We start from the raw sequence: 16,545 nt of genomic DNA on the forward strand, positions 1-16,545 counted from the left end.
TAGAGCATTGTTTTTTCCTTAACATGCCACATTTCGGAGAGGGACATAGTTAGAGAAGTCTTACCATCCTGTATACCATTATGGAGCTGGATTAGGGGACGTATATGTGATAACAATGTCCTTTGCATAGATGGCGTACTCTTTAAATAGTGCTTATTCTAGACTTTCTTTTTCTCTATAAAGCGCACAGAGAAACTCTTAGAAACTGTCGATCATCTTCACCTAGAGTTTATCAAGAGGGCCGCTCCTTTCAATATCTGGATGGAGGGAGCCATGGAGGACCTGCAGGACATGTTTATTGTCCACAGCGTGGAGGAAATTCAGGTGAGCACTCCCCTTTATCGTTGGGTAACCAGTCATAGTCTAGTTCTTCCTTTTCAGCCTACAGTTATTGCTCTATATAACGGGTGTTGAGGTAAAATAGACTAAATTTACTGTCTTTTATTTTTCAGAAGTTAATTACTGCCCACGATCAATTTAAAGCCACACTGCCGGAAGCAGATAGTGAAAGACAAGCAATTATAGGCATCCAGAACGAGGTGGAGAAAGTCATTCAGAGCTATAACATTAGAGTATCCTCGGCGAATCCATACAGCTATATTACCCTGGAAGAACTCCGCACCAAGTGGGAAAAGGTAAATCAGAGACTAACGATTAGACAATCCTATGATCTGCTGCTTCCCCAACACACAGATTATTCCCAACATCTATATTCATCTTTGAACACCATTTTCTATTATACCTTAAATTTACTTAATCAATTTTTCATGGTTTTCAAGATCCCTGGTTGCCGTCATTCGATACGAATATTTACTGGTTACCGCCGTGGAATAAAACCTGTCCTGGTCATGTGGTGGACACACAGGTCCTCAAACGACTACACCTCTCCGATACTGTAGCCAGCCATTCACCAGTGAGCCCTTCACACGACCAAGACAGATGTTTTATTCCTGGAAGTCATCGATATAAGGTTCCGACTGAATGACTGCAGAAAAACCATGAGGAATTTATCTAGGTATTTTATTTGCCAACAGCCATGATTTGTCTGGGATGATCGGGAAAACCAAACCCAAAAGTGAACATTCCTGGGTTTTTTAGAACTGGCCCTGGGTCATCCCTGGACGTGGCTTAGAGGGCTCCATTTGGGGCACTGAAATTATGTTAAGAGTGCAGAAGATTATAAAATGTGACTTTGTTTGGCTGAAACCGTAAAAAGCCTTGTGGAAAGATATTCCAAAGAATGGAACTGAAGGGAATGCCCCCTTATCTTTGGAGGTAGTTTTACATGGAAAATATTTGGACCATATTTTTAGTATGGACCATTTATGTACTTATATAAATCTATGTATTTTAACTTTTTATAAAAAAAAAAAAGGTTTGGGAAAAAAATTAGCATTTAAAGGAATCTGTCACAAGGATGGTGCTATGTAATCTGAGAGCAGCATGATGTAGGGGCTGAGACCCTGATTCCAGCGATGTGCTATTTACTCGGCTGCATGGTACAGTTTTGATAAAATCACATTTTTTTTCTGCTGCAGATCTATCAGTTCTCTGAATGCTGAGCTCTGTATAACCTCACCCACTGCACCGATTTGCAGCTTCCTGTATACATTGTGCATAGGCAGAAAGCTGCTAATCAGTTGTGGGGGTGTGGTTACACAGAGCAGGACTAGTCCTTTAGTAATAATCTTCTGCTGATAAAACACTGATTTTATAAAAACTTCAGCAAGCAGCCCTGTAAGTGACACATCGCTGGTATCGTGGTCTCTGCTTCTATATCATGCTGCTCTCAGATTGAATAGCAAACACTTGCTGACAGATTCCCTTTAATGCCTGTCTATAAGATCTGTTTATCTATTATTTGCGTCTTATGTCATCTATATGAATTTTTACAGGATTATTGTGTGCATTTTTTAGAAGAGGCAGTGATGACCACTACATAAACATAGAGGACAATGGATGCTTCTAACAAATGGCATAGTCAAACCCCCATTAGATATGCCCTTTTGAATGCTCTTTTTCACAGAAGAGCCACCTGGTTTTGAGGAGCAATCAAATTAGTGTCTATTGCTTTCTTAAAGGAGAACAAAACCCTGTAGGAACTCTGTTTTATTGTCCCTTTTTATAGGGTTAGTGCTCTTTACACAAGGCAAATAAAAATGACAAAGGTCCCTATTAGCAGGTATCCTTTAAAACTCGTCTATTTAGGATAAGTGCTTAACAGGCCACCAGCATGTTTTAGTAGGACCGGTTTAGCACCACTCCAATGGGATTTATTTAGGGCAACTCACTCAATTAATGGGGCCCCGGTCCACATACGTAAAGTTTTTTTTATCTTAGCTCATCTAGTTCTTGATCTGAAATAGTAAATATAATTGATTCTGATATAATGAATCTAATATTTCCATGAAGGTGAAAAGACTGGTACCTGCTAGAGACACGTCTTTACAAGAAGAACTGGCGCGTCAACAAGGCAATGAACGTCTGCGCCGCCAGTTTGCTGCTCAGGCAAACGTCATAGGACCATGGATTCAGAACAAGATGGAGGTAAGGAAAAAGAATGGACTTGTACATGGAATTCAGATAATAAACTCTGATGTATCAAACTCTTTCCTGGAATTGAGATGTTTCTAAGGTGAAATGTAACCAGAATATTATAAAGGGCTTATATACTATGGTGGATTATATGGCAATCTGGAATATTCTTGTTATGTAATGATATCGGTGTTGTGCAGGAAATCGCTCGCAGCTCTGTCGATCTGAGTATAACGCTTGAAGATCAGATGAACAACTTGAAGCAGCAAGAACAGAACATCATCAACTACAAGCTGAACATCGACAAACTGGAAGGCGATCACCAGATCATACAGGAGTCGCTTATCTTTGATAACAAGCACACTAACTACACCATGGAGGTATGTCAAAAAGGTTCAGGTCCTCATTTGATTTGTTTTAATCTAATTATTTGGTATGTCCTTTTTTTATCAGAACTTGACCGGCCATTTTTTCTCCCATGCAGCACGTCCGCGTGGGATGGGAGCTTCTGCTAACGACAATCGCAAGAACAATCAATGAAATTGAAACCCAGATGCTGACGCGGGACGCAAAGGGCATTACGCAGGAGCAGATTAATGAGTTCCGCTCTTCATTCAGTCACTTCGACAAGGTATTATTGATATTTATAGCAGAAATTATAAGCAAAATGGTTTGAAGTCGATAGTGACCTGAAAAGTAGACATTGATCTTTGGACAGGTCCTTCACAGTTCCATGTTATTTTTATGGTTTTTAGTGGATATTTTCCAAGAAACAATGTGACTTGTGAATATGAATATATCCCCTATATAATGCATGGCAAGTGTCAGTGACAACAAGCCTCCCCGGTAATGTAGAGCAAGAACCGAATATGTTCCCTCCATCTGTTGTGCTGCAGAACGCGGCCTTATCACTGTGACACCAGGAGAAATCCTATCATGGCCGGCTATTTTAGGCGTGGTGCAGTAAAGCTGTGCACATTGTGTTTAGTGATATTTATAGACCAACAATCCATGAGGAGATACTATTATGTCAAGGTTATTTTTCATCAAGCTCCAATTGCACACAATGGAGAAAAGTTCGAAGTGAAGACTATATTCCAGCTGCCAACGTCAAGAAAGATAAAGATAGGTTATTTCTAGAGATGATCAATTATTCCTAGGGTTTTGGTTCAGCAGCCGCGTTGGTCATCTGTAACCACCAGACCAGAGCCCTGTAAATCTGATCCTACCTGCTGGCATCCTTGATACCTCCGATTAGTGGATCCAACACGAATTATGTCACGCCAGGTCTACTAATCAGGAGGTTTGTAGGTTCTGTCAGCCGCCGACTACTGATGTGGCCGTTGGACCATGGTCCTGTGAATCATTTTGCGCTACTCTCATTATTTCACTTATATTCGCACACATTATAAAATTCTTTGGACTGCACTACCTAGGTTAATACGATTAATCCCCAATCCCCACAGTTTTAAGCGTACCCTAAAAACTCATTTGTTCAGACTGGCCTACCGCCTCAATGCATTAACCTAACGATCCCTGTGTGGCCTATTTATAATAAAAAAAAAAAAAGAAGGTTCCTCGCATCATGTTCTCATACACTTTATGCAGTATTAGCCCTCTGTGTCTGTACTGCTACATACTTAGGCAGATAACTGGTTCATGCAGCTTTACATGAACACCTGAGCCTTACACTATAGCTGGTCCGAATAACTAAAGCAATTGTTACCATCCACCTCTCGTGTCTCCCCTTTTCCTCATAGTTTGTAAGCTTGCGAGCAGGGCCCTCACTCCTCCTGGTATCTGTTTTGAACTGTGATTTCTGTTATGCTGTAATGTCTATTGTCTGTACAAGTCCCCTCTATAATTTGTAAAGCGCTGCGGAATATGTTGGCGCTATATAAATAAAAATTATTATTATTATTATATTATTATTCTTTATTGACCTTCTACAAAGCTGCTAAATAAACAATATGACAGCATGCCAGTCTGGTATATGTCTCATCTTGAACATTGCAGCAGGCGTGTGTTAAGCAAAGAGTCCAGTAAATCCTCCTGCTTACCACCCTACAAGTTGTCCAGATTTTGGTAGTTTAAAGGGAATTTCCAGCCATAACTTTCTTCAGCCCATGATGCCATTCTAGGTCAAAATCATAGAAAGAACTACTACTTACCCTCTACCAGGTCCAGCGCTGCCTCTCCGCTACTGCTCCAATCTTTGGTTCCAGGCTGTAGCGATGGCATGAAGCCAATATCTGAGCTCAACTATTTGTGCCAGATACATAGGCAGACCCGCTGAGCTCAGTGATTGGCTGCAGCCTTGACGTGTTCTCTATCCTGTAAAAAAAAAAAATGAGAGCAGCAGCGGAGAGGCAGCACTGGAACTGGTGAGGTTGAGTAACAGCCTTTTTTAACCTACCTATTTTAGGTCTGCCTGATAGGAGAAGAAACATACGGTCAGAACATTGAATTGAATTAAATGCAAACATTGAAGAGAACTGTTAGTTACAACATTCCTACTACTGTCCTCCAGCCACACCGGGAGCATATTCCAGGTCTTAGACCTCTATCAATGCAGCTTATGTAAAAGGTCTGAGCCATCAGATGCAAACAATAAGTTACTCACACTGCCCCATTACATAGAACGGCTAGCCTCACGTTATGGCCGCTCGTGCCTCTCAGAGAGCGCTCAGGACACATGCCCTAGCCATACTCCATTATAATTATGGCATACTTTTTATTTCTTAGATAACACATTGTTCTTTTTCCTAGCTTATATTACAGGGGTTGTTTCATCAGATCTATTACTTACACCCATTAGTAGCGATCCTTGAAATATAGCGTGGCACAAGTCTTCCTGAACAGCAGCAGACGCTCAGATGTTCTCACAAATTACAAATAGGAGGGCTATTAAACTGTAATATACAGATAAGCCCTCCTTTTTTACGTGCTAGTGAAGCATGCAAGAGGGTGCCTGCCTGAAACAGTGTAGAGTGCTTTAGAGCGGTAGTCATGGCCGAGCTGCTGTCCGGTTACGCTCTGGCACTTTACAGACAAACAGTGTCCCAGTCCCAGTGTGCTCTCAGGTGTGGCTTCCATCACACTCACTGGTAGGCCCTCTGTCTCCAGACCTCCATCCTCAAGAGCCAACACACACAATTCAGGGAACACCAGTTCTTTACAACAAGCAAACGTTTACTAGCCATAGCCAGTTCAAGTTCATCAGGTGGTGACATGTGGGATAGGGCACTGCATCTCACATTTCTTCCTTCCTTAGTACAGTACCTGCCACCCGTTGTCTACCCCCAAGCCCACTGACTCAATCAGCCTTCGGGATTTCCAGTCCAATTCAGCAGTGCAACCAGGACCAGCCACCTGCCCCCCAACGTAATTTCAAGTCCACCGACCTTGTCATGTCAGAAGATCAGGCCCGCTCCTTGGTACCTGGCCCAAGCCCTCGGCTCCAGACATTACAGGAATGGCCATCAGGGAACTCAATTCAGCCTGCTACTGCCTCCCATACTGCCCCTAGCAGCCCACTGCACCTGAACTTGACCTTGGCACTGCCTTCTCTAGCTAATAAGGAGGGAGCTGGATAGCACCACCGTCTTTTATCTTGATACCGTTAACATTTTTTTTTATTTTTACAGCCCCTTTTAGTCAAATCCCTGCTGCTTGCTTTCCTATAGTAAAATGTATCTATTGTTAATTACAATTTGAGCCATCTATTTATTACTACCAAGGATACTGCAGGGAAAAAAAAAGCGCAATAGGGTCTTATCCGATGGACATTTTGAGATATACAATGAGCTTGCACTCACCTAGTGTTGCCAAGCTGCCGCAGATCCACTGGTCAAACTGGTGACCGACTCAGGATATTCAGTTTAGAAGATTTGTGGATATCATCCGCGCTGCTGTGAAAAATTAATGTCCAGGCGTATTGGATATGAAGGATGATGTTTTTTTCTCAATGTGTTTCAAAGTCACTAGGACTTCTTCCTCCTGAAAACCACCATCCTTCATCTCCAATACGCCTGGACGTTCATTTTTCACAGCAGCGCGGATGATATCCACAACATTTCTAACCTGAATATCTATTTATCACTGTAATAACTCATGCGCTTTCTGGTTTACTACATATCATATGTTGTAGAACCAGGTGGAGTGTTGCCCGCTCCTCTTGTGAGGAAAATGGGCCTGGGTAGTATGTTTACCATATCATATGTTGTATCTACTTCTCTGAAAGCTAGAAATTGCATTTTGGAATATTTATGACAAATTATGCAACCACTGACTTCATATACCTCTCAACAGAGAAAAAAGGGGATGATGGATCATGAGGACTTCCGAGCTTGTCTCATTTCAATGGGTTATGATCTGGTAGGTAATGGGTATTTATTTTTTAGCAAATGTATAAATGGTGATAACAACGGTTCATGGATACATTAGATTACTACTATCATTTAAGGTATTACACCAAAAATGAAGATGCATTTATTCACAGTGCAATATACGGTAGTTTACTGCAATTACAAATAGTCTATGTGTCATGGCTCGGTAGCTGGATACCTTGGGGCTAGTGGCTCCTTCCCTATCCCTCAAGCTAGTGGGCACCCTAGCTATCCCTTCTCCCCGGATTACTCCGATGATGAAGACGCCAGGGCCACGTGCCTTGCTATGCTCCTATATTAGCCCTGATCTGTCCCCCACCCAGGGAAGTGGGGAGTAGTAGTGTATAAGAGTATGTCAACCAGACAAAGAAGAAGGATAGAGAGAAATTAAAATACCAATCATACAAGTACGCACTCACAAACAACAATGTGGAACAGCAGAGTGTAAAGGAAGGAGAAACAAAATAGGAGAGGATGGGAATGTGCACACACACAAAACTACAAGCAACAGTCTTCTGAACAACACTTCAAATGTCTCCTCAAACAACCAATTCCTTCAACTTCAGAACCAGATAGTATGAACTAACATTGGCAATCCCTGATTGCCAGAGGTGAGTAAATATAGCAGAGGGAGAGTGGCCAACACTGAACAGCTAAGAGCATCAAAGCAGGAAAGCTTCTAGGAGCTCTCAACTGAACAGATTAACCCTTGCACTGCTAGCAAGGCAAACCCCGTACTGTTTAATATGAAGAAGTGCTTCTAACCAGTGCAGGAGTACGTGAAATATCCTCTGTCGCGGTAGACCCGTGACACTATGTTTAGTTTTTACCAGGAACCTATGATCTCCCTACACACTCAGATGTATACATTGCGTATTCTGTAGCAAAACATTACATTTTATAATTGAAATCTTTTTAATAAATGCCATATATTCATATATATTAATGTGTCGACCCCTTTAAAACATTATACTGGGACCCTCTCTAAGGGCTTATACTCATTTGCATGAAATACGGCCGAGTCTCGCATGTTAAAACCAAGATCTGGCACCGGCACTCCAGAGCGGAGCGTGCGGCCGCATAGCAATACATGGAGCTGCACGCTCCGCTCCCAAGTGTCGGCGGCTGAGGCGGGTGTTACCATGCGAGACTCGGACGTATTTCACGCAAGTGAGTATGAGCCCTTATATGATAACTGGAGCTTTCTTATGTCACTGAAAAGCATAATTTATCACCATAATAAAAAAAAAATGGAGAAAAAAATAAGCTCTTGATCATTTTTCCTTTTTTCCTTCCCTTAAGAGCCATAATGTTTTATTTTTCCAGTCATAGTCATATAGCTCTATGAGGGCTCGCTTTTTGCCGGATAAGTTGCACTTTTGAATGACACCATTTATTCATCCACATGGTGTATTGGAAAATGGTAAAAAAAAAAAAAAGTGTAGTGAAATTGCAAGAAAAGCACAATTTTACTTTTTATTATTATTATTATTATTTACCATTTTTACTATATGGTAAAACTGACCTAGCAATATGATTCTCCAGGTCAGTACGAGTGCACATATACCAAACATGTTTAGCTTCTTTTTATTTAAGTGGTGAAAAAAAAATCAATGATTTGTCAAAATGATGTGCTTTCGTCGCCATTTTCCAAGACCTGTAATGTTTTCATTTTTCGGTATTTGAGGCTGGACGAGAGGTTATTTTTTTTCCTCCCTGAGCTGAAGTTTTTATTGATAACATTTTTCGGTTGATACAATGTTTTGATCGCCTTTTAATACATTTTATCACAATTTTAAAGAGGTTTTCTGATCTAAGAAGGAAAGTTTGCAATCCCTCTGGATTGGGAGACATTCTCGCTCCATTCCCAGTGCTCTAGTTCTTTCCAGTCCCAGCCGTTAGAAGGAGATGTCGGCTGTGTAACACAGATGACGCCCACAAGTGGTGGTGTGGCCAGAACATCTCTGCACTAGTACACTGTATGTATACGACTGTTCATAGGAGCAGACACAACATACTGCTACAGACCAGGGCCTAAAGTGGTTAGGAAAATGGTGAACAATGTGAAACAATGTAGCTCTATCAGTGTTCCCCAACTCCGGTCCTCAAGAGCCACCAACAGGTCATGTTTTCAGGAGTATTGCACAGGTGATGGAATTAATGCCTGTGCAGATGATGCAATTATCACCTGTGCAATACTAAGGAAATCCTGGAAACAGGACCTGTTGGTGGCTCTTGAGGACCGGAGTTGGGGGAACACTGCCCTACATCATGTCTTTGTATATAGTCAGCCATAGTTGGTAATATTTTGTCATCTCTGATTTCTTTTAGGGTGAGGCAGAGTTCGCTCGGATCATGGTTCTGGTTGATCCCAATAGTTCGGGAACAGTGTCTTTTCAGTCATTTATTGACTTTATGACAAGAGAGACGGCTGAAACTGATTCTGCAGAACAGGTTGTTGCTGCGTTCAGAATCCTGGCTGCTGATAAGGTTGGTGACTTATTGGTTTTATTTGTCTGATTAGGCAATGGACAGAGATTGCATGACCGAAGATCACTCTGTGCCACTGCTACATTGCAATGTAACGCATGTGAATATACTGTAATTGCATTGCAACCGAAAAGATACTGCGATTGTGACAAATAATGGCCCAGCATGAGACCTTTGCAGCTTGCTTATCACAGCATCCCGCGGGTCACAATGTGACGCCATTCACCGGCACTGCGCTGCGAGCTAGCACTGCCACAGGGCGATCTTTGGTGGTGTAACCTGTGTAGGTTGGACGCAAGGCTGCCATCTGCATCCGCCCACCCATGCTGAAGAGGGAGCCACAAGGGATCTGACACCTCAGGCTTGTGACCACCACAAATTTTAAAGCAGAACTCTGGTGATTTTATTTTTAAATCTACCTTTAAAAATAAAATCTGCCATAGTATTATGTGTACAGCGCATGTATTAAAGGGAATCTGTCACCAGGTTTTTGCTACCCCATCTAAGAGCAGCATGATGTAGGGACAGAGACCATATTCCAGCTACAATGTTGATAAAATCACTGTTCTATCTACTTCTCTAACAGCTGAGCTCTGTATAAAGCGCAATCGATTGATAGCTATATGTGTACGCTGTGCATAGGCAGAAAGATGAAAATCAAAGGGGTTGCACTACCTGGCAGCAGTTTTTCTAGAGCTCTAGTGATAATCTCCTACTGATAAAACAATGATTTTTATCAAAACTACAGCAAGCAGCCCAAAAAGTGACACACTGCTTGGGTCAGGGTCTCTGTCCCTACATGCTGGGGGAAAAAACCCAATGACAGATTCCCTTTAAAACACTTACTGAATGTTGCCTTGAGACTTCGGCTCTGATCAGCGCGCTCGGTGGGGACTAGTAGTCACTTTCTCAATGTGAGAACCTTGTTCTGAGACACTTTGAATTGATAAAGCGAATTTCGGTCCACACGGAGGAGGCCATGGGAGGCAGCTATTCAGAACTGTGGTCATGAAGTACAGGAGAGAAGCAGAATGGTGCTGGGAACAGAAGAAGCGAGCGAGCGGTCAGTATTATAGGTCGTGCCCTATGTACAGAGCTGTGGCTACGGGGGAACATAGTGACAAAACAATGGCGGGGGGCTACATTGTACAGTAGTGTTATTCAGCTGTATGGTGGTATTATGTGGCCCAGCACAGTACCGTATATTATGTTTGCAGTGTGTAGCGGCTGAAGCCAAAATGGCCTTACTATCCAGATAACGTTATGGGAGCATTTTTAGGCAACATCCACTATGGCGCTTATAATTATATACTGGATAGTACAGATATTTCTGCACTGTATGACAGTATTTCATGTAGGGAGGTGCCACACCAGGCGGTATCTAATGCCAGGTCAATCCTGTTTCCATATCTAATATATAAAGCTGAATGTGTGTGTATGTATGTATGTATGTATGTACAGTGGGGCAAAAAAGTATTTAGTCAGTCAGCAATAGTGCAAGTTCCACCACTTAAAAAGATGAGAGGCGTCTGTAATTTACATCATAGGTAGACCTCAACTATGGGAGACAAACTGAGAAAAAAAAATCCAGAAAATCACATTGTCTGTTTTTTTATCATTTTTTTTTTGCATATTATGGTGGAAAATAAGTATTTGGTCAGAAACAAACAATCAAGATTTCTGGCTCTCACAGACCTGTAACTTCTTCTTTAAGAGTCTCCTCTTTCCTCCACTCATTACCTGTAGTAATGGCACCTGTTAAAACTTGTTATCAGTATAAAAAGACACCTGTGCACACCCTCAAACAGTCTGACTCCAAACTCCACTATGGTGAAGACCAAAGAGCTGTCAAAGGACACCAGAAACAAAATTGTAGCCCTGCACCAGGCTGGGAAGACTGAATCTGCAATAGCCAACCAGCTTGGAGTGAAGAAATCAACAGTGGGAGCAATAATTAGAAAATGGAAGACATACAAGACCACTGATAATCTCCCTCGATCTGGGGCTCCACGCAAAATCCCACCCCGTGGGGTCAGAATGATCACAAGAACGGTGAGCAAAAATCCCAGAACCACGCGGGGGGACCTAGTGAATGAACTGCAGAGAGCTGGGACCAATGTAACAAGGCCTACCATAAGTAACACACTACGCCACCATGGACTCAGATCCTGCAGTGCCAGACGTGTCCCACTGCTTAAGCCAGTACATGTCCGGGCCCGTCTGAAGTTTGCTAGAGAGCATTTGGATGATCCAGAGGAGTTTTGGGAGAATGTCCTATGGTCTGATGAAACCAAACTGGAACTGTTTGGTAGAAACACAACTTGTCGTGTTTGGAGGAAAAAGAATACTGAGTTGCATCCATCAAACACCATACCTACTGTAAAGCATGGTGGTGGAAACATCATGCTTTGGGGCTGTTTCTCTGCAAAGGGGCCAGGACGACTGATCCGGGTACATGAAAGAATGAATGGGGCCATGTATCGTCAGATTTTGAGTGCAAACCTCCTTCCATCAGCAAGGGCATTGAAGATGAAACGTGGCTGGGTCTTTCAACATGACAATGATCCAAAGCACACCGCCAGGGCAATGAAGGAGTGGCTTCGTAAGAAGCATTTCAAGGTCCTGGAGTGGCCTAGCCAGTCTCCAGATCTCAACCCTATAGAAAACCTTTGGAGGGAGTTGAAAGTCCGTGTTGCCAAGCGAAAAGCCAAAAACATCACTGCTCTAGAGGAGATCTGCATGGAGGAATGGGCCAACATACCAACAACAGTGTGTGGCAACCTTGTGAAGACTTACAGAAAACGTTTGACCTCTGTCATTGCCAACAAAGGATATATTACAAAGTATTGAGATGAAATTTTGTTTCTGACCAAATACTTATTTTCCACCATAACATGCAAATAAATTGTTAAAAAAACAGACAATGTGATTTTCTGGATTTTTTTTTCTCAGTTTGTCTCCCATAGTTGAGGTCTACCTATGATGTAAATTACAGACGCCTCTCATCTTTTTAAGTGGTGGAACTTGCACTATTGCTGACTGACTAAATACTTTTTTGCCCCACTGTATGTATGTCCGGGATTGGCATCTGCACCGTCGCAGCTACAGCCACAAAATTTTGCACAGTCACACGTCTGGACCCAGAGAGCGTCATAGGCTATGTTGTGAGGCGAAATTTTAACCCCGCGCGTTCCAATTCACCAAACAATTTTTCCCCTATCTACATAATGGGGAAAAAGTGAAAGGAAAAGTGTTGGAGGCAAATTGACAGTTGCAAGATGTGAACAAGGGGGACTTAAAGAATGAGAGCGATGGCACCAAAGAGTATATACCGTACAGTTGCTAAGGTGGGGCCCCGACATGGGATACTCACCACACACGGGGATATGAACACACACACAAAATGCGCTACAAACTACAACATGCTTGAACACATATACCACCCTCAGCACACATTTCACCACACATACACCAACCTCGTCACATAAAAGTCGAAACACAAAAGTTGCAACTCGCCACATGCAAAACTAGGCTCACGCAAAACTCGCCACACGTGCAAAACTCACCTCATTGAAAACTTGCCACACGCAAAACTTGCACACGTGGAAAAATTGCCACATGCACAAAAGTTGCAACACATGCAAAAGTTGCCTCACACAAACCTTGCACATACCCAAAATGCACCACACATAAAACTTGCCACGCGCAAAACTCGCCATGCGCAAAACTTGCTGCACACAACTTGCTACACTAACCTGTCACATGCAACTCGACACACAAAAAGTTGCTACACGCATGTCGCCACACAAAACTCATCTCACAAAAGTCGCTACATGCATGTCGCCACATGCAACTCAACACACACAACTTGACACATGAAACTCGACCTAAAACACACACAAGTCTGGTATTATCCTTCAAAAATAAAAATCTGATTAATAAGCAGACAAACTACAAGAGCAACAAATGTACCATATAGGAAATACAGCAGCTGTCAGTCACATGACCTATTATGTGTATGTGTGAGCTAATATATATTGCCAGGGGGGAGGGCTTCCTGTTGGCTGCCAATTTAGCATTCAAATACTGAGGCAAAAATACTGACCAAATAACATGTGAACGCGGTCTAATACAGAAGGAGATGACACACAGATATATACTATGTACAGGAGGAGATTACACACAGGTATATACTATATACAGGAGAGATGACACAGGTATATACTACTGTATATACAGGAGGAGATGACACACAGGTCTATACTATATACAGGAGGAGATGACACACATATATACTATATACAGAGGAGATGACACACAGGTATATACTATATACAGGAGGAGATGACACACAGGTATATACTATATACAGGAGCAGATGATACACAGGTATATACTATATACAGGAGGAAATGACTTACAGGTCCATACTATACAAAGAAGGAGATGACACACGTATATACTATATGCAGGAGGAGATGACACAGCAGGTATATACTATATACAGGGGAGATTACATACAGGTATATACTATATACAGGAGATGACATACAGGTGTATACTATATATAAGGGAGATGATAAACATGTATATACTGAGGTGAAAATGAGGGGTGTGAGGTGAAAATGAAAAGGTATGAGTGCAAAATGAGAGGAGTGAGGGAAAATAGTGGAGTGATCGGAAAATTACAGATGTGAGGTCGAAATGACAAGTGTTAGGGGGGAATGAGAGGAGTGAGGGGGAAAATGAGAGGTGTAAGGGAGAAAATGAGAGGCATGATGGGAAAATAAGAGATGTGAGGTGCTATAACTAACCACAGATATTTACTATGCCCAGGCAACGCCGGGCTCTTCAGCTAGTGTTTTATAAAGAATTAATAGATTTATGATTGTTTTTCTACAAAATATCTCCTTCTTTAATGTGTTATCTACTCATAGCGTCCCATGGTAGTCAATAGTACATGTGTCATAATATCATGAGAATGGACGAGTGCATCTGCCCAACATAGTAAAGCTGCTGGGCCCGAGCAGACCTAGATCATGGCTCCCCGTGACTCTGCCCACAGATGTACCAGCTACAGTGGGGGAAAATGCACAATAAAGGAAAACTTTATGTTCCATAGAGATCTTTTATTATTTCTTGGGTGAAAAATGAAGTGAAAAATGGTCACATCTTAACATCAGGAAAAATAGTAAAAAAAAAAAAAAAATCAAAAATAACCTTCTCCCTCAATAAAAAAACAAAAAAACATGTAAAATACATTTTAGCACACATGCTGGAAGCACATATTGCAAAAAATATACACAATTAAGATATCCCGACAATCGTAATAACCTGAATAATTTATCCAATAGGTAACTGGATGTGAAACATGAAACATAAAAAAAAATACTGTACCAAAAAGATTTTTTTTCCCCCAAACTTGAGCCCCGAAAAATGTTATAGAAACTGACACAATAATTTATATTTACCCAACAGCACAAATCCTCCTATATAAAAAAGGCCACAAACAGCCATGTCAGTAATAAAATAATAGGTTATGGCTACTGAAATGTGGAGCGGTAAAGGCTATAGAAATTGGCTTGTCATTAAAGGGGTTGTCTGAGCAAAATGAAAAGTTTATAGGTGGCGTCGAACAATAAAAAGTAACTACGTTACCGTATAGTCACCTACCAGAACCCAACTGGGTCCAGCGCAGAGAGGTGCTCGCACACCTTTCCACCATTAGCACGACCAGTGCAGCCTGTGATTGGCTGCAGCAAACAGATGACTTCATCAGAGCGTTACTGGATGTTTTATGATGATGCGCTGCTTGAAGTCACCGGTACCCCTGCAGTCAATCACAAGCTGCAGCGGTTCAGCGTTATTGGAATCCGGCATGCGTTCAGTGCTGGCCCGATGTTCTATCATATAAGCGGTGTTGCGCAAACTGCTGATCGTTATCTTTCTGTTTCTTCCCTACAGCCTTACATATTAGCTGACGAACTTCGTAGAGAACTTCCTCCAGAACAAGCCCAGTACTGTATTTCCAAGATGCCTCCATTCTCTGGCCGCGGCGCCGTCCCTGGTGCTTTAGATTATTCCTGCTTCTCAACTGCTTTGTATGGAGAAAGTGACCTGTAGCGGGTCTCCTGCGCCCATCTCCCACCCTAACATGCAGATGACGTGCGCAGCAGACTGTGACCGAGCCTACGGGAAACATGCATTAAACATAGAAGTGCTTAAAGTGCGGCGTCACACAGAATCGTGGACATTTTCGTTTTTTTCTCTCTAGACAAATATGAATCTGTGAATATGAGTTTCTATTCTTGGGGAAACTGTATTAGATATTAGGATTGGATTGTCACTTATTGCTTCACATGATTAGAATACAGGTGTAGAGTATTTTACAGCTCTGGTTTGTAGTAATCGCTATGCTAATACGATTCTCTTGGATGACAGAACCGAAGCACAGGTAAGGAGCAGATGGAGAACAAAATGTCTCCATCTCCTCCATTCTGTGAGTCTGCAGAAATCGAACTGCACTCAGATGTCATCAGAGTGCCGTCCAATGTTTTCCACTCACCTATAGACTTGATTGATGAGTGGCATCTGATTTCGGCGTGAAATCTCAGCTTGCTGTCAGTGAAAAAATCAGGCTTCAGCAATGCATCATTGAATAATATAAAACATCGGATAGCACTGGTCTGATGTATACGCACGTGTGAGCGAGCCCCTAGAGACATTGTTTATGGGGTTGGGGGATTTAACTAAAAAGCTACAGAATGTACACAACACTAATAAAGATTAATTGGCATATATGACCTTGTGCTGGACTCTGGAGGGTGAGGAACTCTTCTTCTTGTTATTTTAGGGTATTTGGGGTACACTTTCCTTCAAGAGGAAAAGCCCCTTAATTCTGCTTTAAACACAATAGCTTGCAGTTTTATTTATTATATTATGCAATGTTGTTTAACGCCTCATTCAGAAGTCAGTGTTTTTCACATATGCAAAAAAATGGTCAGTGTGTCATCAGTGTCTGGTCAGTGTGTCATCAGTGTCTGGTCAGTGTGTCATCAGTGTCTGGTCCGTGTGTCATCAGTGTTTGGTCCGTGTGTCATCAGTGTCTGGTCAGTGTGTCATCAGTGTTTGG

At 42.0% G+C, this 16,545-nt stretch overlaps 1 protein-coding gene across 2 annotated transcripts in view; it reads left to right on the forward strand.

Moving 5' to 3' along the window:
• The window catches only part of ACTN2 (actinin alpha 2), a 113,207-nt gene extending 96,995 nt beyond the window's left edge, over positions 1–16,212 (forward strand). For both annotated transcript variants that reach the window (XM_069769006.1, XM_069769008.1), the window contains 8 exons: positions 184–324; positions 453–635; positions 2,413–2,547; positions 2,736–2,915; positions 3,020–3,166; positions 6,847–6,912; positions 9,255–9,413; positions 15,378–16,212. In XM_069769006.1, coding sequence (XP_069625107.1) covers positions 184–324; positions 453–635; positions 2,413–2,547; positions 2,736–2,915; positions 3,020–3,166; positions 6,847–6,912; positions 9,255–9,413; positions 15,378–15,536 — 1,170 coding nt within the window. In that variant the 3' untranslated portion in view covers positions 15,537–16,212. The remainder of the gene's footprint in view (positions 1–183; positions 325–452; positions 636–2,412; positions 2,548–2,735; positions 2,916–3,019; positions 3,167–6,846; positions 6,913–9,254; positions 9,414–15,377) is intronic.
• The last annotated feature ends 333 nt before the right edge of the window (positions 16,213–16,545 follow it).

This window comes from Ranitomeya imitator, chromosome 5, assembly GCF_032444005.1.
Source record: "Ranitomeya imitator isolate aRanImi1 chromosome 5, aRanImi1.pri, whole genome shotgun sequence".
Lineage (NCBI taxonomy): Eukaryota > Metazoa > Chordata > Amphibia > Anura > Dendrobatidae > Ranitomeya > Ranitomeya imitator.